The sequence below is a fragment of the Trichoplax adhaerens genome, genomic scaffold (assembly GCF_000150275.1).
Source record: "Trichoplax adhaerens TRIADscaffold_11 genomic scaffold, whole genome shotgun sequence".
NCBI classification, from domain to species: domain Eukaryota; kingdom Metazoa; phylum Placozoa; class Uniplacotomia; order Trichoplacea; family Trichoplacidae; genus Trichoplax; species Trichoplax adhaerens.
Window position 1 is genome coordinate 627,814 of NW_002060953.1, and position 23,186 is coordinate 650,999.

The 23,186-nt window shown below is 33.2% G+C and overlaps 3 protein-coding genes across 3 annotated transcripts; 1 reads left to right on the plus strand and 2 right to left on the minus strand.

The window, feature by feature from the left end:
- Positions 1 to 11: 11 nt before the first annotated feature.
- TRIADDRAFT_59470 (uncharacterized protein) lies at positions 12 to 10,373 on the minus strand (the record flags this gene model as incomplete). Its single annotated transcript, XM_002115555.1, has 41 exons — positions 12 to 117; positions 202 to 540; positions 644 to 744; positions 827 to 925; positions 1,092 to 1,196; positions 1,240 to 1,320; positions 1,494 to 1,611; positions 1,695 to 1,775; positions 1,890 to 1,941; positions 2,017 to 2,089; positions 2,282 to 2,386; positions 2,466 to 2,648; positions 2,735 to 2,834; positions 2,912 to 2,955; positions 3,060 to 3,123; positions 3,219 to 3,322; positions 3,436 to 3,532; positions 3,630 to 3,789; positions 4,292 to 4,401; positions 4,492 to 4,562; positions 4,634 to 4,711; positions 4,812 to 4,868; positions 5,025 to 5,273; positions 5,376 to 5,462; positions 5,561 to 5,609; positions 6,299 to 6,336; positions 6,476 to 6,541; positions 6,828 to 6,900; positions 7,107 to 7,162; positions 7,306 to 7,356; positions 7,467 to 7,547; positions 7,618 to 7,719; positions 7,805 to 7,852; positions 7,928 to 8,001; positions 8,097 to 8,204; positions 8,359 to 8,445; positions 8,547 to 8,693; positions 8,834 to 8,963; positions 9,046 to 9,153; positions 9,281 to 9,505; positions 10,338 to 10,373. 41 exons carry the CDS (start codon positions 10,371 to 10,373, stop codon positions 12 to 14), a joined length of 4,143 nt encoding a protein of 1,380 aa, XP_002115591.1.
- A 612-nt stretch (positions 10,374 to 10,985) lies between these two features.
- On the plus strand, positions 10,986 to 11,204 carry TRIADDRAFT_29505 (uncharacterized protein; the record flags this gene model as incomplete). The annotated part of the gene is made up of 1 exon (XM_002115453.1): positions 10,986 to 11,204. One exon carries the CDS (start codon positions 10,986 to 10,988, stop codon positions 11,202 to 11,204), a length of 219 nt encoding a protein of 72 aa, XP_002115489.1.
- Positions 11,205 to 19,921: 8,717 nt separating this feature from the next.
- Positions 19,922 to 23,150, minus strand: TRIADDRAFT_59471 (uncharacterized protein; the record flags this gene model as incomplete). The annotated part of the gene is made up of 9 exons (XM_002115556.1): positions 19,922 to 20,035; positions 20,127 to 20,262; positions 20,460 to 20,574; positions 20,880 to 21,005; positions 21,442 to 21,600; positions 21,921 to 22,058; positions 22,405 to 22,614; positions 22,738 to 22,896; positions 23,141 to 23,150. 9 exons carry the CDS (start codon positions 23,148 to 23,150, stop codon positions 19,922 to 19,924), a joined length of 1,167 nt encoding a protein of 388 aa, XP_002115592.1.
- Between the last annotated feature and the right edge of the window lie 36 nt (positions 23,151 to 23,186).

The following is a 23,186-nucleotide window of genomic DNA, read 5'->3' on the forward strand; positions in this document are numbered from 1 at the left end:
TAACATTTTGTTTATTGTAAATGCTTTGAGAATTCAATTAGTTTACGCAAAGATGCGTTATAATCGTTACCATTTTTTGTGCTCGATGATTTTCGTCGTTGATTTGCTTCATCATCACTGTCAAGAACATGATAACATTAGACAATGCGTGAAAATATAGCAATTGGATAAAATTTAGGTTATTCTTTACATCTTACAAACCTTATCTGCCTTAAATCTTTACGATTAATTCGTACTGGGGCTAGTTTAGGCCCACTCCGGCTTGTTACATCTTCGGTACTTGTGCTACTTTCCGGTCTTGCTGATCGGGGAGGCTTTGCAGACTTGGATCGTAAATCAGATAAATCTCCGCTTAAGCTATAAGTTCCACCCAGCTTCTCTCTTGACGTCGATGATGAAGGCTCTGCTGATATCGTTTTTTCTGCCTTTTGATCTTGCTGTGCATTAAGTGTATCACGAACTTTCTTCTTCATTTCTCGGCTTAAGCGTTTGTAATAAAATAAATCTTTCTCAAGCTCTTTAATTCGTTGGGTAAGTACTCTAAAGGGTAATTTAAATATGATTTAGTATTTAGTCACGTCAAGTTTCGAGTATTATCATTATCTTATTGATCAAAGATGAATAAATGCAAGTATTGGCTTACTCAGTATCCGAAGGAGCAGACGGTTCAGAAGTAGATTTAGATTCTTCTTCTTGATATTTCGATAGTTGTTTCATGAGATGCTGCATTTTTTTTTCGTATTCCTGATCAAAAGGTAGATCATCGATATTACTTATGATTGAATTTACTGCAAAATTCAACAATAGTGTACACATTATTACTAACTTTCTGTTGATACATTAATTTTCTGTCATTTTCATGCTTGGACAACTGTAAGGATAACTCTAATTGTGCAATCGATTTACCTTGTTCATCAATTTGTAGCTATAAATGAAAAGTAAGAGTATATTGAAAATAAGAGTATCATTTATCACTGGTTAACATAAGTTCCTGTTAACTTTAAGACTACCGTACTATATGGCAACTGAATGCCAATTTCTTCCTGGAAAGTGAATTATATTATAATTTAATGAAACAGCTCATATCCTACTTTTAGTTGGTCAATACACTTTTCTTTCCTTTTTTCATCTTCTCTGAGATCGACAACCTGACAAGATCGATTCCTGGTTAAGCTACTATCTCCTTGATAAAGTTGCTAGCGTAAAGGAGAAAAATTTGTTTGGAAATTTTTCGCCTACCTTATCGATATATTTTTGCAGTAATTCTTTGGATTCAATTTCAGAGATATGGTCTAATCTCTTTCTTATGGAATGACCAGACTAAAATTATAAGATACAAAAGATAAAAGTGCAATGGATAAATATCATGAAATACTGTTTGAACGTATTCAAATTCATTAAATAATTACAATTATTAATATATATCTATTGGCCGTCGCTCCTACTAGATATTGAATAATTCATTCCATATTGTATTTTTAATAAATTCTAACTTTTCCTAATTCTTCATCTTCTTGATTGAGAAGTAGTCTCTTCTTTTTCTTGATAGCTTCATTCTTAAACTCGATAGCAGCATTGAGAGCTTCGATGGCTTCATCCATTTCTAACAGTCTGCGAATAATCAAATACAGCATTAGCCTAGATAGACATTACCGATATTCAATGATTCCTTTATGACTGACTGCCTAACTTACTTATGTTCCTCTTCTGGTGAATTAATACAATTGACTCTTAGATTTTCATCCAATTCATTTCGATTCTTTAATAGTTTCTCCCTATTGTAAAGGAAGTTTAAATTTTAGTGTTTTTCTTGTACTATCATTATTAACTTGCATTTATTGGCAATGTAAATATTCATAAACTTAAAGATAAATTTTAGTTAGGATTACTTTTCGTTGTAAAGCTTGGATATGTCGTTTTGAAGTTGTTGGCTTTTTTGAACTAAAAGTAGACAGAAAATAGCTCATTGATAAGTTAAAATTCAAGTGTTTAAGCAGCTAACAACTTATAACTAACCACTCATTCGGCTACTTTTATCGTCAATATCTTTATCAATGGTGTCAATTTGAGTAGATATTCTTAAAATGTCCTGCGTAATTGGTATTTTGGATAGAGAAGGATACAATAGTTAAGTGATTTGAGTACATAATCTTGAAATATTCTGTATATTTCGTATATTTAGATAGTTGATAAGTTTAGGCAGGAAATACTACAACTGATAGATTGTTTTCGTAATTCTCGTAGTTCCAATCGACAGACATCGGGATGATTTCTAACAAACCTTCGAAATAGCTTGACTACTTCGTAGCTTTATTAGTTCTAGGTTGCTTCTTTCCGATAATAAACTTTCCTTATTGGATACAATTTCTTCCCTACGGCGAATTTCCTGTCAAACGTAATAGGAAGTATAAAAAATCGTTAATAATTCATGTTCTATGCAAGAGTAGTAGGATAGATAAGCTTACCTCTTCATAATCTTCCATATCTCTTCTTCTCTGGATTATCTTTTCTACTTCACTATCTAGCCAAGCCTTTTTCTTATTTAGTTCTTCCCTTTCCATACTCGTATTTAATTTCGGTTTAGCTTGTTCTTCCTCATATTGCTGTTGTAATTCCTTCAACTTGTCCTGTTGTTGTCGCAAAGTTTCCTAGTACAGGAGATAAATTATAAGTCAAGGCGTACTTAAAAAAAGATTAACATTTCTTTTTTTACAAAATTTGGATCTTGTCTTACTTCTAGACGAGCTTTTATTTCTGCTTCTTCTTTTAACTTAGCTTTAGAAATGTCTATTTGGGCATGCATTCGCTTAGTTTCTTCAGCATAATTATCAATTCTAGGATGGAAATCAAGTACTCCATTTATTGTCATTTTCATCGGCAAGCTATGCAATTAGATCAATCTGTTTTTTACCTCTCTAAGGTTTCGTGATGAATTGTATTCATATGTTCATATTCCTTGAAAAGCAGAAGGGTAAAAAATATGTTTTGTTATTAGATATGGCTAAATCATTCTTTTGCAATTATACTAGCATATTCTAAATTTTCAACATTATACATACAGCTTGTAGCTTTTCCAGAGCCCTTTGACGTTCTTCGGCGATTTTCATCGTGGTCTGATATTCTCTAAAAGAAATAAACCAAGTAATGCTTATATAGTATATAGATATCCTTTTAAAATATTTACTATAAAGCTTAATGAAAGCTTCTGCATTGATTACTTTTCTAATTTCTTCTTCTCATTGGTATCCTGCTCTTCTTGTTGATCGTAACCATCTATTGCAGCTTTGGCAGATGTTAATTCATTCTGATATTTCTGATTATCCTAGATTCAAGCACAGAGTTTTAAAATATTTGAAGCAACTTAAAGTTAATCGTGAATGCTAAAAGAAGGTAAGTAACAGTAATATGGAAAGCATTGCACGATAATATACCCACCGATTTCATTGTATTTATACGATTGACAGTGGTCTTATTTAAGCTCTTCATTTCGTTACGGCTAGCCTTTAGCTCGTGGATAAGATCTTCTTTAATTCTAAGTATAAACGTGAAGAATGTATTTGATTTGATTAGGCTTTAAGCACTATACTTCTATCATGGAAAATAATTGTTATTTTAAAATACGTCGATACCTTATACTGGTAGAGAGAGACCGAATTTGATGTTGATAATCCGTTAAACGAGCCTGTGATTCTTTAAGATTAATTTTTACTGAATCTGTATTGAATTGTAATTGATTAACGCTTTTTCGAAGGGTCTTTTCTAGCGAATCTTCGACGATGTATTCATCATCTATAAAATAAAGCCATGATCGAATATTATACATTTCTCACATATGAAGTTGGTGCAATGATGAAATAATCGTCTAAAAACGAGTCCGGTACTAATTTGATCGCTAATATTACGATGAAATAGGCTAGGTTAGGTTAACAAGGTAATAAAATTTTGATATTTCATGAAAAATAATATACAATATTCTATAAGTACAAACTCTTCTCAATTTATGCTGAATTTTAGTATAATATTGCATAAAGTTTCAGTCTTGGAATCATTTTAAAACTAATTTCAGTTAGCTCAAACTGCAACAGTTATCCTTGCTTTAAGAGATATCCAATACATGGTTGCAAAGAAGTATTTAAAATTCGCTAGGTAAATTAGAGTCATTAAAATGTTCTGGCTACCTCGAACTTTTTACATATTCTATGCAATATGAAATAAAAGTCAAGCAATAAATCGTTCAATCTCTATTGAAATAGAATTAATGGAAAATAGTATGAAATTAGTAGAATATAACCTATGCTTCTATCTTTCTCTGTAATAAATGGTGGAGCGGAATTAGAAGGTGGAATATCCACGTTAGCTTTTGATTTTGGTACCATTTCTGATTCTTTTTGAGCTATAATCCTATTATTTTGCATGTAAAGATGGTTAGCCTTGAATAAAATGAGCTATCGTATATCTATAGATGGATAACATTTTAGCGGATCAATTTACCTATACAGATAGCGATCTTTTTGCTGAATTTTTTCAAGTTCTTCATCATCGATATGATTAGGTCTTAAAACCTGCCAAAAGTCGACAAATATCCAAATTATAATCATTTTTTGATGTATGTTGAAAAAATTTGCTCATCTACCTCGTCTTCATCCTCAATTCTGGATTCAAGTATCCGACTACGCGCTCGAAATGTTTGTAACATTTTATCGCCTGACAACTATGTGATAAAATAAATTAAATTATATTAGTACGCCGATCGACTTTAGACAGACATGAAGGTTATCAATAGCAATAATTCTTCATTCTTTTATCCTAACCACTGCTGGACTACTATGCAAATTTCTTGTCGTTGAGCTACCAGAGCGAAATTTTCCCTGTGATATTGAATGAAACTTGTGTTAGATATAATCACGTCGATAACGAGTAGGAGTCAGTAGAGGATTCGAAACTCCAATTCTAGCTACGGTACAAGCTACGCAGAAACATAGTAGACTTTGGCTAAGATAGAACAAAATCTTGTTTAGATTTACCTTTGCGGGTAAAGGTTTAATATCATCATTGCATGGCATCGAGCTTGATCGAAGTTGCTTGGGTAGATGGTGATATTGAACATTTTTATCTTGGTCATTTTCCATTATTTCTACATTTGTGAATACCGAAGAATCTTCCGGATTTTCATCAATTAATTTCAATTGTAGTTCTAAAAGACGTTGCTCTAAATTCTCATTCTGCCTGTGAGAATGCTCTAGCGCTTCTTTATATTGTTTGTTTTCCGTTTGCTATTCCCAATTTTTCCATATGTTATTACGAAATCAACATCGTTATTCATTATAGCTCCATATCGTTGCTTAAAAAATTTATTAAAATATTAATGGCATTACCAGTGATTCTAAGCGATTGTTGGCTTGATCGACTTCTTTAATTTTTTCAGCAAAGATTTCTTCATCGCTTGCTAAATCGGCACGTAACTAGGTAGCGAAAAAATTTATTAAAATTGGACAATTAGTTTTTGAGTTAAATTCATCTTTGACGGGAAAAATGGTTATAAGATCATCATTGCATATACCTTGATAAGCTCTTCACGTAGTTGTTGAATGATATCATTTTGACTTTCTCTATAAAATAGAATCAATGCAGTCGATTCAATAAATGATTAGCAAAATTGTATTCATTTCAAGTAGTTTAAGTGTTCTATCTTGATGGAATTTCATTGAATCTTACGCTAGGTCATATAGATGAACTAGTTGCGAATTATGAGTAGCCAATGTAGTCATACTTTGTAGATAAGTTTTCATAAGAAAAAATGAAATTTTTCTTGAGACTAGTTGCTTTTTGTGCTTGTAATTTTCCTATGTTACTTAAGCTATTTACTATACTCTCGAAGTAATTTTAGCAATTTTTAGTGCAAACTATCAGAAATAGGCAATTAGCAAGTTTGCTACCGGGCAAAGAGGACAAAATTTGTTCATTAATTATTGTTATAATCGTAAAAGATTAGTAAGAGTACACGAGAATAATTGGCTAACTGAATTAGCTTCTATTATACTTTTTTGCGGTAGCAATTGAGCAGAAACACCGGTATCGCAGAAATTATACTATTTATACGATAATGTTGATATGAGCTACTATTTATGTAATAGATGATTTAGTAGTGCACCGAGATTCCGAAGTAGCAGTTATAAATTAGGTTACAAGAGATCACTTGATATAAAACTTAATTATACTATGTAATTTTGAGTTATGGGTGTGAATATAATAGAACAAATAGGGATTAATAGGTTTAAACGCCATTATTAATACTGACCTTACTGGAAGAAAGCCACTAATTCTGACCTTTTCCTCCTTTGGTATTAAAAGTGTTTTGGAATCAGTTAGAAAGTTGTTGATAGGTGAAATTATAACATATAATGATTACAGCTTATTTTGAAGAAGCGCTAATGGTATTTATGTCACGTTACTATCGTTATGTGCATTGGCATACCCGTTTAATTAGGTCTAACCAGCTGTTCATTTTTGTTTGGGATAACATATCGGAAGATGGTTCATTCTAGAAAGAGATAAATTCAATAACTAATTTTATTCGTTGAAATCAATATGGCGGTTTCATTTGGATAAATAGCATAAATTGCGGTAAATGAGCATTATGGCCAGGTCGATAATTTAATTTCTATTCGAAATCTGATCAAGATTACTTAGCCAATGCGATAGTTTACGGCTTACTCAGATATGATATGTGAGATTGTAAAATATGGTATATGTTAATTTTAAATGATTACTTCTTTACAATTAGTTTCTTAATCGTCATGAATGAGTATGGAATAACATTTACATACTTCTTCCAAGTCAGAAAATATATTTTTAGCTTCTTTGATGCACTCATAGTAAAAGATACAATCGTTTCTGTACCTAGAAGAGACATAGAAAGCTTAAATAAGTCTTAGGATATTAAATCAAGTATCAAACTATAGCGGTTATTAAGTATATCTAGTGATAATCGCGCATAGTAGCGTAATATACGACCATAAAAATATGGATAACTATAATTATTTCGTCAAAAATGTATCGAAGAAAGTCAAAAGTGTAGGAAAGCACAGTTATTTAGAAAGATTTACTTATCCAGTTGTGTTTCTAGAGTTTGTATTTTCTTCCCATCTTCTTCCGTCAGTTCCTATTAAAACACCCAGTATAGAATTAGTCTAGATTTCAATATCTGTACAGAAATCATGGTAAAGGCAGCTAAGATGTCTCATATGATATCGTAGTGGTACGGTAGTCGCGATAGCTATTAATATTACACAAGGCTTGACTTACTTCTGTTTCTCCTTCAAGGTGTTTTCGCTTTTCTAATTCATCACGTAGTGACTTAGAGGTTAATCAATAAATGAACTAATTATTTTGTAGTCGCTATAATGCCATGGTATTAAGTTATTTATCAAGAACTTATTTTAAGACGATAATGTTCAAGGATATACCTGTATTTCGGATTGCATTTCAGCTATTTTTAGGGATCGTGGATCGATGTTGACAATTGGTTTGTTTTTAATATTGCGAGCCTTGGACATTTTTGAAATAATCTTAGAGATTAACTACATACTTGGCACTCAACTGATTTTATATTTTTACCCTGTTTGCGTAATTTAGTGCGTTTAAGCTTTCAGCGAAGTTACTTGAGGCCGGACTGAGACAAGTTAGCATTAACGTTCGAGAATTACCACCCAGAGAATCCTGTAAATAATATTCATATGTTAATAAATAATATGCCAGATATTAATATTATTCAATAAAGAATGTTATTGGTCGAAAAGCTTACTTTCAGCAATCGTGTTAGTTTAGAATCTCGATAAGGAACATGGGCATACTATAAGTATAGCAGATTATATAATAATTATATCTCCTTAAAGCGATTTGTCGTACAACTTTAAAATTATCAAACCTTTTTCTTCGAATCACCTAAAGCACTGATTACATTACCAAGAGCAAGTAATCCAGAATTGATATGAACAGATTCTAGTATTATAATAAGGAAACGCATAGGTTATGAGTCAATGACTTAATTTATTTTTTCTCTACTTAATATGGATATCGTAAGTAAAGATGCATACCTTTAAATCGAAGACCTGCAGTACCGGCTTTATGGGAACGCTCTGAACCAGCTAAGTCAACGAAATGAAATTTCGAACACATGAAATGCGGTTCGTTTCTGTCTTCTGCTATTAGATAAAAGATGAGAAAGATTATAAATTTCTTTATTTATCTGTTCTAAACAGGCTAGTTGATGTTTTGTAGCTAGATAATGGTATATATATATATATATATATGTTAAACTGTAGAATCAAGCTATTATTAATGCTGTAGATGGAATACCTTGAATATCTCCATCACTTTCATTTTGATGAGATAATAAGATTTTAGATCGATAATTTAATTTCCTAACTCCGTTCCATCGTTGTTCTATTTTTAAAAAAATGGCATAAATCAAGAAATATTAAGCCTTAAATTGAATCTTCTGGCTATTTAAAGTTGATATATGATGGCTTTATAAGCAGTTCTACCGATAGTAACTGTGAAAATGCTATGAGATCGGCTAGACTGTTCATTCATAGCGGTAGCACCGGTGTGACGGGCTAGGGAACCGACGTCTAAATAATGTAAAGCTTCTTCAGCTGAGTCAACATTTTCTTCTCTTGCTCCAGTGACAACTGTAAAATAGAGATATTCTCGAGGATTAAATTAGATTGTAAAGATTGCTTGAACTATTTAAATATGATTCTTTAAGCAAATAGCTCTTTCCTAGCAACTAAGGTGATGAAGTTATTAATTTAGCTGTTTGTAGAAATACCTGTATTTCCATGGCTGTCATCACGAATATGCATCTCCTTTCCCACCGAATCGACATCAAGAAGGTCATGCATTTCTTCTCGATAGATTTCGATATAGGAGACTTTCATCTCGATATCGATAGAATTTGCCTGATGTTGCACACACGAATAATTTAGAAAAGTAATTTAAATGGAATGGAGCGTAATATAGCTGTATACTTCAGTTGAGTACCTGAATTACTTCGAAGATTCTTTTAATTGCCCTGGAAATAATCCCCGCTTCTTCTTCTGATGTGCCAGCTGTATTCGCTCCACCAATTGTATAAGTTTTACCAGAACCCTATCATATCGGTATACAGTACCCATTATGTGTATCATTTAACGTTGATACTAAAATTAGTGATTGTGCATATAATAATTATAAAATGAACTATATATTGTTCAATTTCGTAAAAAAAATAACTCACAGTTTGTCCATATGCAAAAATGGTTACATTATAGCCTTCAAAGCAGTTTTGTAGCAATGGCTCAACACAGTTTTCAAAGAGCTCAGTCTGGGTAGTGCTTTGTGAAAAGGCATAATCGAATGTAAATGATTTGTTTTTTCCGATGACCACTTGAGGCTGATTTGGAATAGACCAAATGCATTCATCGTAACCTTGCAATTTTTCCTGTGGCAGTAATGGTCTGACCTGGTAATATTTATAGGAATAAATATTAGTAAATGTATGGAAATATACAGCAGAACGGCATTTCTTTGTGTTCAAGCTAGCAAAGTTAAAACTAATTATTTACTGATAAGTTAAACTTGTAGTGCTTTCTATGCTATTGTATATTTCTGCCAAAACCATACTTGTATACGCTGAGGCAGAAAAAGCTTTTAAAGTATAATTTGAAGGTATTTAGTAAAGGAAGCGATTTTCATAACAGAACGTGTTCTTGCAGTTATGGTTTCACCACATCATTTGCAATCTTAGTCATATCTCTTAAAAATCGTATGTGGTGATGTTTGGCGATTTTTTTATCGTTTAAAAATAAATGCTCGTATTGCAGAATGTGTTCATACAGTTATAATGTCATTATATAACATGCAACCATGGTTATATCTTTCAAAATCGTATATTACGGTTTTGGCAATTTCTTCTTTTAAAAGTAAATACTCGCACTACGACCAATGCTTGTAGTCTTTATTTTAAAGAGTTATTATTACAAGGGTCAAATAGAGGTTTAAGACAATTATCACGATAGTGATAGTTTCAATTAAAGTAATCATGTTAAACTGTTTACGAAATGTTGTTATTAAAATGGATAGGTTATATCACGTTCTATGGCAAGGATGTGAAAGACAATTGTTGCCAGTAGTTTATTGCGATATTCTGCGGCAATTAGAAGATATTACTATTGCAGTAATGGTTAGATATTTGAATGAATTTACTTTGCGATTAGATGAGTCATTTTGAACAGGTGCAAGATTATCATAATCATATAAATGATATTATTCTACCGTATATTTTGAATACTTACTCTGACAGCTACTCGAACCGGGACTTCTGTCGACATATTTACTCTTATTGGAAGCTATTTTACCGTAGCTGGAGTTCTAGAGTAACAGACACTTCTTGCTGATCACCAATAAAAAGTTAAGCTATCCTTTGCTGACATTATTCCTCTCCATTAATTTCTATAATTGGTATGTCTATATTGCGCAAAAGATGATCTCTATATACAGCATAGTGTAGCGTAGACGGTTATATAGACGCTTGCAATAGCTGGAAAGCCTTAGAAGCTGTACTGTAACCTTAACAACCGACGGTTCCGTTCTCTCTGGATCAAGGTTAATGTGCGCACGCGTTATCGGTTGCACTTTTCCAAAAGGTCTTCAGACATCCGGACGTAACCCACAAGCCACCATCATCACGAACCAAGCTATCACCTTGTTGCAGTTCCTACTAGATCGGTTGGTGAGAGAGATTTAGACATTTCTTGGAATAGAAGTGTGATTTAAAGGCATTCAGTGGTAAATTTGAATTTTATACGATTACATGATTTAGAAGGTAGTACTAACTATACCTTATTCATCGATGATCCTTGTCAGAAGTCATTGTTGGACAATTCTGTCCGATGGAATCTTCTTGTATTAATATCCTATAATTAATGAATTTAGTTTTAAGGATGGATAGCCAGTATGCCATCAATGGACGATTAGTGGAAATTATAGATGATGAATGGAAAAAGGATAGTTTACCTGTGGAGCACGTACCTATACCGCTCAATCAATTACCGAATGATGAAGGTGAAAATGAATTTTTGAATACATGTTCGCTATCAACAGGCACAGATGAAGAGAAGAAATGGACAGATTCCAATGTATTGTTAGAAAAGTTGCGTTAATTAATATCGTTATGATTGGATATTTATCTTAACCGCAAGTGTTGATATACGAGGTATCATATGATCTCTCTGTTTCTATACTTTTATGTGGTCATGAGCGAATGCCATAATGTATTCGTTGCTTGTTGTCAGTGGTTGTGTAGACGATAGCTTTACGATATGCTTAGGTTACAAGCCGTTAATTTAAATCGAACCACTGTATCTAGCAAAGTAGTCATGCATCCAGAGATGTCTATTTTACAGTTGATGCTTGTACAGTACCTCATATTAGTTTTCAGCAACTTTTTAAATTGGGTAGAATACACTTAGTACAATATTAGGGCTCATCATTTACGAACATAAAATGATATCCTGTGTACGTCTCTTGCATCAATTGGCTTATCTCTTGTGATATAGATCTGTAAATAACTAATTTATAGATTGTGCCCCGTCTGCTCTAGCGGTAAATCTCCCGGAGTTTATACGGTACTGTCGCGGATATTACCTCAAATTATGTTAAAGTTCGAATAGAATGAATGTCATCGGATGTAAATAGATTTAACTTGTATTTTCTTTATAATACCTATGTTATAAAATTGAATTTCGTTGCAAGGATGCTGTTTCTTAAATACTGAGTCAATGAATATGCTTGATATAAGGGGCTTTATTTATCGATATCTAAGGTATATCTATAATCTTTGTAAGTTCTTAATTGTTATTGCCATTAAATGTCTTTCTTTGCTGACTATGGATAAAAGTGGAATCTCGTAAAATCGCAATATTGCATTGTAAGGTTATAGTGATAGTTCGTGTACAGTAATGTGTAAGTTTTTTTTAGAACGTGATTGATTACCAGCTGGTCGATCGGAATGGGGTATTACTAAGTCTTGTTTTATGGTTGTAGTGTGCCTTGTCATTATTTTAGTAATGATTAAATCAACTACTGGGTGAAATTCGGATTGCCTGTTATAGCTACAGATGTATCTATACACTAAACAGTGTACAGCCATGTCGTGCATTTAACTAAATATTAAGACAGTACACCGGTGTACAGATAACTATTATTACAAATGCAATTTTTTGGCAGTGGTATGCAGGTACGAGCAGTCGTCATACTCTATCGCCTTGGATACTGGAAAAGTTAACGACCAGTAGACTTCAATGACTTGATTGAAAGTGTCTAGGATGGAATGGTTTGGAATAATTCTAGAAATAACTCCAGCATTTTGTTTTGCAGAGAAACTACTTCAGTTGCAGCCTTCACAAGTATTACCCCCAAAATATATCGTATGGCGTACTTATTGATCAAAGGCAGGGCTAGAAGGAGTCATTTTAAGGGAATCCTGTAGGCTTTACGGGTCCCTTGCTAGGAAATTCTAGACTCTTTACTCAGAGTGCATTACAGTATAATACAGGCCAGGCAGCGTTGCAGTGGAGTCGATGTGATATCGTATCCATATCCATTTCGCCGTTTTGTATTCTCCATCTTGGCACTTCCTCCGGAATTTAAAGTAATGGTAAAGAGTCTATGGTGTGAATGTACCTAGCATTACTATAATCAGTAATGTCCTTGCAGCAGAGACACGGAATCGGCCATGGAGATATTGTAAAAATGGCTTCAATACCAAATACTTGTCTATGGGATTTTTTTCTTACTCTCTGAAATAACTATACCGCTATCCTAGTATGGCTAAACATAATGTTTGTCTTTATCTATCGATGACATTCGCCACTGCAAAGAGAACGCAAATGATTACTCGAAGGCAAGATCCAAGAAGAAGCGTGCACTATGCCAAAGGTCTGCGTTCATTACACCTTGACTGCTAATGTATAGTTGTCTATGCATTCTAGTCATCACAGATCCCCTAAGCAAGAGAGACACACTAGAGAAAACTCAGGCAGTTTTTTTGGAACAAACAACATCATGTTTTATGGCTGTATAGTACATTACAATTGTGTCGTTTTGTTTATTTCTATTTCTGCGAAACAGAAAAGGGTTTTCCTATTTTGTTGTACGTTTATGGTACCAGTCCAACTGCTGTACACTAACTGATCTACATAGTACCATATTTATAGAATGGCTGATACTCTTGTTAAGCTTGTTTTCACAGCGCAATTCGAGAATGGATCGATGCATACTAGAAACCAGAAGAGGCTCTGTTTGAATGCGAACTGTTGTTATATCGTTGGACAAGGGTAATAATAATGCAATATTGAAATAGTTCATGGCTGTATTGTCATAACGTTAGACTAAGAATTCAATATAGAAATAATATAATCCATTACTATATTATAATGACCATGACTGAGAATTCAATACTGGAATAATTCACTACAGGACACCATGGTCATGATACTAGCCAATTTTCAGGGTTGCCAACAATACTATTGTGCTTAACAGTGTACTGCATTTGAAATTTTAAAGGAGCAAAAACTATGGAGTCCAATGCAGGACAGTAGTGGTTAAGTTGTTGACTCTCTCCAATGAACTTGTCTTCTCCACATTACTCATAGTCACAAGTGTCCTACCCAAGCATTTGGTAGTCATTTGCATAGGCTAAGGCTCGCTCTTGCGCTCTTTTTTAGACCTCGATAGCATTTTTGAACACGATATTTACAGTAAACGCCTGATCTGAACAATATTGATATCGTGATGCACCCATCCTAGCTATGCATACCAATCAAATATAGCTATGCATACCAATCAAATATAGCTATCAACACCAATCAAATATAGCTATCAACACCAATCAAATATAGCTATCAACACCAATCAAATATGGGTGTATTACTAGGCTAAGGCTCGCTCTTGCGCTCTTTTTTTGAACTCGATATTTATAGTAAACGCCTGATCTGAACAATATTGATATCGTGATGCACTCATCATAGCTATGAACACCAATCAAATATAGCTATCCTTATAATCCAATATAGGTGTATTACTACCATTTCTGACTGGACTACCCTGCTAAAAAGAAATAGCAATCGAGTTTCTTCCTCCGCCATTGATTCAATCCGCTAGGACTGGTTTGAGAAATGATAAGTCTGTGCGCGGTAGTCATGACTCTACCCCCCCTTCCCAGGTAGTGAAGCGCTATTGAGTATTGACTCAGCGTATTGTACGTTGTGCGTCAGTTGTGACAGACAACTGTGATTAGAGTACGGTTGACAGCTCGGTTCTGCGTAATGATTGGTGAAACCCTCCTGATAACTGGTACAGGTCACCTTGATTGGCTCACGTCATGCCGCCCCCGCCTCCCTCTAGTAAAGTCACTCGCACCTTTGTACTGAATCTTCTTCATTAACCGTGAGAGAACATCTCAAAGTGGGGGAAAAAAAAAAAAGGCTGAAAAAAATCTTCTTGACTACTTGAAGATTTTGAGGTGGAAAAATTCAACTCCAATCCTGCTAGTCTACAACGCTAAGTGGATTTAAGATCGATCGATCCATTCTTGCTGTTTAATTTTGTATCGAATTGATCGTTGACTTGATAAAACGCCATGTCCAATCAATCGACCGCAGTTCTATTTAAGAAAATTGTTGAACAACTAAGCAAAGAAGCTAAAAATGAACGTCTCAAAGTCTCTGAAACAGCCAAAGAGTAAGTTGACGATAAATAGGCAATGGATTTTTTTTCTTCTTCGATACAGGATAAATGAAGGCATGGTCAATCTCTTGATCTTTGAAAAGTTATTCAACTGTAGTTAATTGTGTGGAGAAAACAATACCATACTCTCCTAGTAGATTGTCTTCGGTGATATAACCATGGATAAACATTGACAGTGCTTTTCTCCATCTTGGCTTTGTTTCTTCATTATATTGTATGCGCAACATATTATTTAGCCTAGTGCCAAAGTACCCCAACACTAATCCCCACCGACAATGGCTTACCTTTGATCATCGCTAATACCCTATTGACTAGCGTGCTTTCGATACTGCTTCTCATGCAATATTAATGGTGGTACAAAGAAATCGAGACAGTGAGTAAAAAAAAAGAAGTACAAGCAACAACCCAATTGGATTGATGTAGTCAGTAGTAGGAGCCATCATTCTTAATTCACTCGTTTGTTCTCAGCAACAATGTTGCTATTTCGATCAGACTACGCTTAAGAGAAGATGGCGTTCCATATTTCCAAGTAGTTGATAGGAAAATAACAACATGATCAACTTGACTAATAAACTCGAAGCGTCATGACAATGCTGTCGCTTGTAAGGGGGGGGGGTTAAGATTCAGTCGCCAGTACGAGCATAGGATGATGTAGTTCATTGCGTAAGTGTTGATGGCTTTCGAGTATCATCATTTACCTTAATGAACTTTTAACGTCCTTAAAAAAGCCCACCCGACTGAGGTACTACGTACACGAGTGTCTTGCCATTGGTGAAGGACGCGTATCATATATCACTCATAACATGATTAATACCATTAATCGACTTAGCGATCTTAGTAGATATCATATAGACTTGGGACTGCGTCATATTTGTAAGATGATTAGTATCAAATTCATTTCATTTTTGAAGAAGAATGTTAATATTGTTCTAACATGATTAATTCGCATTAATAAACTGGAAATGGCCTAAAGACTCGGTTGCAACTCAGCAACTCTTGCTAGGTCTATTACAACAGGCTAATAATTCGAAGTCATAATCAACTGGCATACATTGACTTGTTTTTTCGTTCTACATTGAAATACTTTAGTTCTTAATTAAATGTCGAGACTCGAGTGATAGGAAAAGCGAATGAGCTGTTGATTTCGAGATTGTGCTGTCGATACTTTCTAAATTAATGACACTCTTTCAATCACGAGGTACTGGAATTTACTTCAATAAAAGGGGGGTGTCTTTCCAATTAGGAATTCGAAGAAATGATGCTTTACTTTTACATTATATTTCATCACAGATTGAAATCAAAATCAATGTATAGCTATTGATAGAAATACTTTTACAGTAATTGTCCTTGATGGTAGCAGTTGCTGCTAAAACACACTGCTTCATTTTCACTAAGTGTAAATTCGAAATTTTAGTGGCGCTTGAAAAGAATACTCTTTGTGATGGTTGTAGTCAGTACTACGTTTAAATTTTAATCAGAATGATCTAGTTTTACTGCATTCAATGCTAATACGTACTGTACTCAGTGTACTGTACAGTATGCTGCAAACTTTTAATGTACAGGAGTTGTACCATATTTCAGCAATTACTGTCGTATAAAGTTGAAAGACTGATGCACAGCATACGTACGCATATGTTTGAACTTTGGGAGTAGACAGTATCCATGAAATACTCTTACATCTTTCAATGGATTTACAATGCTTCGGTGATTACTGCCTTATTTAACTCTATAATGATCGTAAATCTTCATCACAAATATAGTACTGTAGAAACATCATGGATTTGGTGTATTTGCGGAGTACTGATGATGAAATCAATTCTCTATCGAATAAAAGCTATGTTATGCTTGAACAACGAGTAGGATCTATAAGATTAATTCAGGCAAACTGAATAAGGCATAAATATGGGTACTCGAGTATACAGTATACGGTACTCATATTGATTATAAATATAATTAATTAATTTGATTATTATCATACTTGGTAAGCGTTGTTTTCAACAATCATTTTCACCGTACTCTAAAAATGAAGCTGTTTGTGGTATAGTAACAGTGACGTAAGAGGAATTCTTTTCTTATTATCGTACAGATTCAGCGAGTAAACGAAATTTAACGCTAGGGGTATCTTCATCGTCTGTGATTGCATTAAACGTATAAAGATCTTCTGATAATACTTTCTATTTTGAATCTTTCCTAAAACACTTTATCCTTGATTAAATAAATTAAATTTAGTGGTGTACTATATATATATACAGTATATATATATATACGAGTATATCTACATGTAACTTGTTGATGGACAATAAGAAATTGTAGATACTATAATGTTGTTGAACAATGTGAAAGTGGCATAGGTAAATACAGTATCAACTATTAAACACTAAGAAAAAGTTTATAACTTATCTATAACTTATACAAGGAAGAATTAAAAAATTCATCATATGCAGTGCGCATTAGTGCATCATTTTCTCACAAAATCTTCTTTTTCGTCATTGTACTATCCTAACTAATAATTATATTATTAATTAATTATTAATAATTATGAAATATTCCTGCATTTTTTCATATTCGTGGGACCTTAGCTACCTTCAACCCTTTCATTGAATTTTATTGTATACTAGATTGGGTAGTGATAAATAAATAACTTATGAACAAGGAATCTTTTATAAAGATCATAGTGTATAAAATCAAAGATATTCAAATGAAATGCTGAATAAACTTGTTACTCAATATGCGCTTACTGCATTTTTATTCTGTGCCTACTATGTATTTTAGTGCAACATTTAGAATTAGTCATATATACAGTATGGTACCTATCAGTCAATAGTTAATTCATTGTAACTAGAAACTGTACATATTAGATATTATCTGTAGTCCTCATTTATTAACCATAATTTTATTGTATTTTATATTATTTATTTATGGCTGTCTCAGTTTGATACAATATTGCTCTCATCACGCAGCTGGCGATCCACTTGTATCTGGAGTACCATATGGTGAGAATCCGTTTGTGGAGAAAAGTCGTTGTACCCTGGTGTAATCTAAAAAGATACTGTGGAAACTCATATCAAGGATTTTGAAATATTTGAAGCCTATGATCGTATAGTTTTAAATGTTAGAGCTGATATTTAACATTTTCCTTATATCAAACTACTGCTATTAAATATTTTAGTATTATGGCTTATTTTGTATGCTAATTATTAATTGTTTGCTTAACTTAAACGAGACTATCATCAAAATTGTTTTCAATAGTGTCCGATATTACGTCTGTTTCACACACTCTTTTATGAACCTGCTTATATCACGGTATCTAGGTCATAGAAGTAATAAAAGAAATACAATAAAGAACGTGTATACTACGATTTATTGACATCGTAGTCCGCTCCGTAATGGCTTTGACTGAGTTAAAGTCGATTTAAGAAACTTGCTTTTTGCATGATTCCATAGACTGACCAGTGCCTTGATTCTGTAAACATTTCCATGTGTTCTACCGCTTTTTTTTTAACTTACCATTCAGTATGTATCTAGATGTGTTTGTAATGATACAATATAATTGAAGGTGTACCAACAGAAATAAGATGCTATGTTGCTTGAATAGAAAGTAAAAGCTGTTGAAGGCACGTGCAAGAACGATGCCTTCAGATTATACTTGTGTGTTCTTATAGTCTGCATCGTTGCAAGTGAAATACATAATTGTTCGTTATGTTAAACAATTTGATTCTTTATTAGAGTATTGAAAAATCACAAACTATTTGCTGTTTTCTTACCTGTGGTAGACTACATGTTATTAAAAAATAACCGATTAAAGCTTGACATGCTATTACTTAACGTCTATACTAATATCCTACTCCGCTCAATGTTATCAACGATAATTGTTTCTAGATATGAGTGGGCTAATTCAAGCAATATCGAAGTCATGAAATGAGCTTCAGCATTTAACTTCATTCATATATGGAACACAAAATCTTTGAATTACTGTACAATTTAAGAATTCGCTTAGTCTCTGACAAAATCAAGGTTTGGCCACTTGTTGATGATAAATGCAGATGTTTATATCTCTACAAGACCTTGTAAAAGCGGCTGTTGGAACCGTTAGTTAACAATACCTAAATTGAAGCGGTTTTGTTTACTTGATAAGTATGATGTCTTTAGCTTCGTTGATACAATATACGTAATAGCGATAAAGTGTGCCCAATATCATCAAATTTTTTCCAAAGAATTTGCGATTAAATTTACAATCATTGAAATTGAATAATTCAGAAGTGGTTATATTACAATTGAGACTGAATAGACCATGGATAGGTTATTCTAGTATCACATTTTAAAATTAAAACCATCAGCATCAACAGCGTAGTGGATAGACTTTTGCTATAGGCACTAGCTGTTAGTGAATTGCGAATCACGACGAAATGTGGTGATTATTGCGGCGCTGTTTTATCCATCTCAAAGTCGTATCATTATAAAAACTAATGTAAAAATCCGCTGGTTTTATTTCACGTATTGTGCCATCGAGGTTCGTAGTGTATAACAATTCCGACGCAATTTACAACTTAATATCAATCAAGTCTACGCTAATTAATGAACTATGAGATAAAGTATGAGAATACTGAAAATACAGTATTAAGTGAGAAGGGAGTCTACAGTACAGTGTAACTGGCATGTAATGACAAATTTTAATAAAATCGCACAAAAAGCGTTTAATCTATTTTACGAGTAGGTTTTATTTCATATACGAATATCGTTGACCTATACAGGTACTGAAATTGAGATGAAATTAAAAAAATATTTAGAAACAGAATCTTTGTTAGTACGTTCAATCATATAAGAATAATTCTTTATCAATTTAGGAAAGATAGTTAAAAAAAGTGTTGGGTTGATATACGCGTACTGCTAGCAATGTCGCTATGAAGAAAGGGATTTTACTTTTTACACAGCGCTATCTTACTATTCCTATTAAATCAATCTTAGAATATAAAATTATCGAAATCGATCAAAACCATTTTAATCTAAAGAATTATCTACGAGTATTAATATGAGATTCTTCAAAAAAATAATCATTTTTGATACCTATCGTATCTAAACAAATTTCATTTTGATTAGCAAGAAGGGTATTACATGATACTACTAAAATTTACTATTGATAAACAGATTCATCATTATCTTCATAAAGGGGATTGGTAATGGCTTCAGCTCCTTGGTTTACATCTTCAGAGTATAATGGATTAGTAATGGAAGTTGGTCTTTCCGTCTATAGGGCAAAAAATGGTCATAATTCGTAATATTAATTACTCGACTTGCTTATTTAATAAATTAATACATTGAGAAGTAATTTAGCCTACCGTATCCTCAATAGTATTCGGGGCTTCTGCATCGCCTAGTTGAAATTCCTCTAGAGGCACTTGTTGTTCGTAGGCTTCGTATATAGGATTTCCAACTCCACCTTTGCCCTTTAATCGTGCAGCATAGCTGAAATTGCTGTGAATGAAAGCAGTCATACTTTCTTAATAATACATATATATATAATTGTTTGCATGCATACAGAAACAAAACATAGTAGTCTTGTTGCGACTATTATATTGAATATGTTAAATCAATAATAACTAAAGCAATCAGAAAGCTACACTATTTACTTGCTATACTGTTGTTATTCAAAAAATGTTCACAGTACTTACAATGATCGACGTCTGTAGAAGTAGTAAACAGCTCCAACACCGCCTACAATCAGTAATGTCAGGCAGACACCAAGTGCAACCCAACCACCGGAATTAGCTGCTTGTGGTTGAGTAGCTAAGGCAAAAAAATTTAAATTTAATAATGTCCAAAGATATTAGCTTAGAAATGCTTATAAATTGCAACATGCAATTTATTACTGCTACAATTTACCACAGAAAAATGACTTGCAAATTATTGAAATATATCGTAACTAATTCAAACTTCATTGTATGGCGAATTACTTTTAGCTATTGATAAACATATTCATAGTACAGCATCTTTTCTACAACGTCGCAGTCGAGCATAAATAAATAATAATATTGGCAAGGCCATGATATTAAATAGTACAACGCAAATTATAGAGCTTATTCCTATCTTACTTGTGCAGTTGTATTCATCAGATCCATCAATACAGTCTGTGCTTCCGTCACATGTCAAAGTACTATTAATGCAACCAGCCAATTGACACTTAAACTCGTCCTTGCGACAAGGTCTTTGGAGTTGGCCTAAATCAAGTTATCAAAAATGTTTGTTTGATTTACGGAAGGCTGACATGAAATTTTTCTGATCTTACTGTATTTCTTACTAAATACAATTAAGCTATCGATACTGTGTTAATGTAATACAGTTGTTATGCTAGTATAAAGTCAGTTGATGATCAAGAATGCCTTGGAGATTGCAAATGCCAATGGACGCAATACGGCAATAAATCACACATGGTATATGGAAATAGTCATTCTACAATAAATAAAATCTATGTACGATTTTCATCTTTATCTGACACATTAAAGTTATTTTTTATATAAAATATTTCAACCGATCATCTAGTTATATATTCACGTGTTTATATCCAAAGACACAATAACAGAAAATAGTGAATTGTTGCCTGGAAATTACTACAGAAAATCTGCTTACAATGATAGCCGTAACGCTATAACTTACCACATTTTTGTTCGTCTGCAACATTGTCGCAATCATCTACTCCATCACATCGCCATGAGTTTGGTAAGCATACCAAGTTACCGTTAATTGGACATGTAAAGTTGGTATTTGATTGAGGACATTGACTACCTTGTAGAGGTAACGGGGTAATTGGAGTGCCTATAGTTATTATAGTACAGAAATTTAAATTATATGCATGAATTATTTTTGAGTTACGATATGGACGCCATACAAAGTCAAACATAAGGAGTAAAATTATTAATGTATAGTATTAGCTAAACTAACTGCCCTACTTACATACTTACAAGTAAAAGAGACTATTTCATATCGTATATTTTACAGTTACGGGATATGTTACGTGTATTTAGCTTAAAAATTGTTACTTTCCACAATTGCGAACGAATTTAAAGTAGGTGCATGGTTTAGAGCTATTCTTACTGCAAACCTTAACAAAATTTTCGATTTTTAGAAAGGCTTACCTCCTTGTATACAGCCAGGAGTAAAGCTAACATCATCAATAGCGCTATCACCAAAGTTTCCATCTACAATTCCTTCAAATACGATTCGGTAGGATGTTTGACTACCAATGGGTACGATCGCACGATGCCAACTTGGTCCTAAGGGTTACACAATTCTATTAGTATAGTAGCGAAAATACTTTTATATTGTTTAAAAAGAGCATTGCAATGCTTTGTTGTGTTAAAATTAACTTCATCTTAGCTATTCCATTACTATTAGAAAAATCATATGCAGTAATGATCAACTTATGACTCTACTTCTACGATCAACAAGAGATAAACAATTTCAAGCAGACAACTCGATAAAAAGCATAAATTAGCCCTAGTTTTATCGTTTCAGTAAATTTTTGGGAATTTTAATTATGAAAAGTTAAGTAATGATCAAACTTTGCGACACTGACTATCCTAAATATAGGGGTATTATTGTTGCTATGAATCAAGATACCTTGGTTGCCTGTTAATGAGAACACTTGTCCGAGATTGACATTATTTTGATTTATTAATATAACTCTAAGGGTGCCAACGGAACTGCCATACATATTATAGTAAAAACGCAACCAACATACTCCACTACTTGGTGGCAATACTGGCCCAGCTATTTGTGCGATATCTCCAGGTCTTCGTGGCAAAGATGTCTCCATATATAGGAAAGATCCTGTATCGATATCGATTAGATCATAAATTAAATCCTTTTAGAAATCAAACTAATAACCAAGATTGTGTCATAAATATAAAAATTTGAAAATATAAATATTTTAATTTAAATAGTTGAAATAACCTGTGGATGTAGACTTAGTAGTGTGGTCATTGCCGGGACCGGTGCTACTACTGGGAGTACTTCTGCCTCTAGACCAATGGAAGTTGCCAGAATCTAAATCTGTCCAATCGCACTTACCAGTGTCGAAAGTACAACTTCCTTTTTGAGAATAATAATTGCCTGTAGGTAGGTTAAATAATATTAATTATTAAGTATTTATTTTAATTACAAAAAGCTTTTGAAGATATCAAAGAATTTACTAAAATTATTCAAATACATCCATTATCAAGCATTTACATTAGCACTTACAACTAGTAGTATGTTTACTACTATAGATTGTCAAACTTATTGATAATATTAAATTTGCTTCAGTGACTTGTTAGTTTTGATTGCTCAATACATAAAATTTTGCAGTTAGACTTACCGCAGTTCATTTCATCTGTGCCATCACTGCAATCTTTTTGACGATC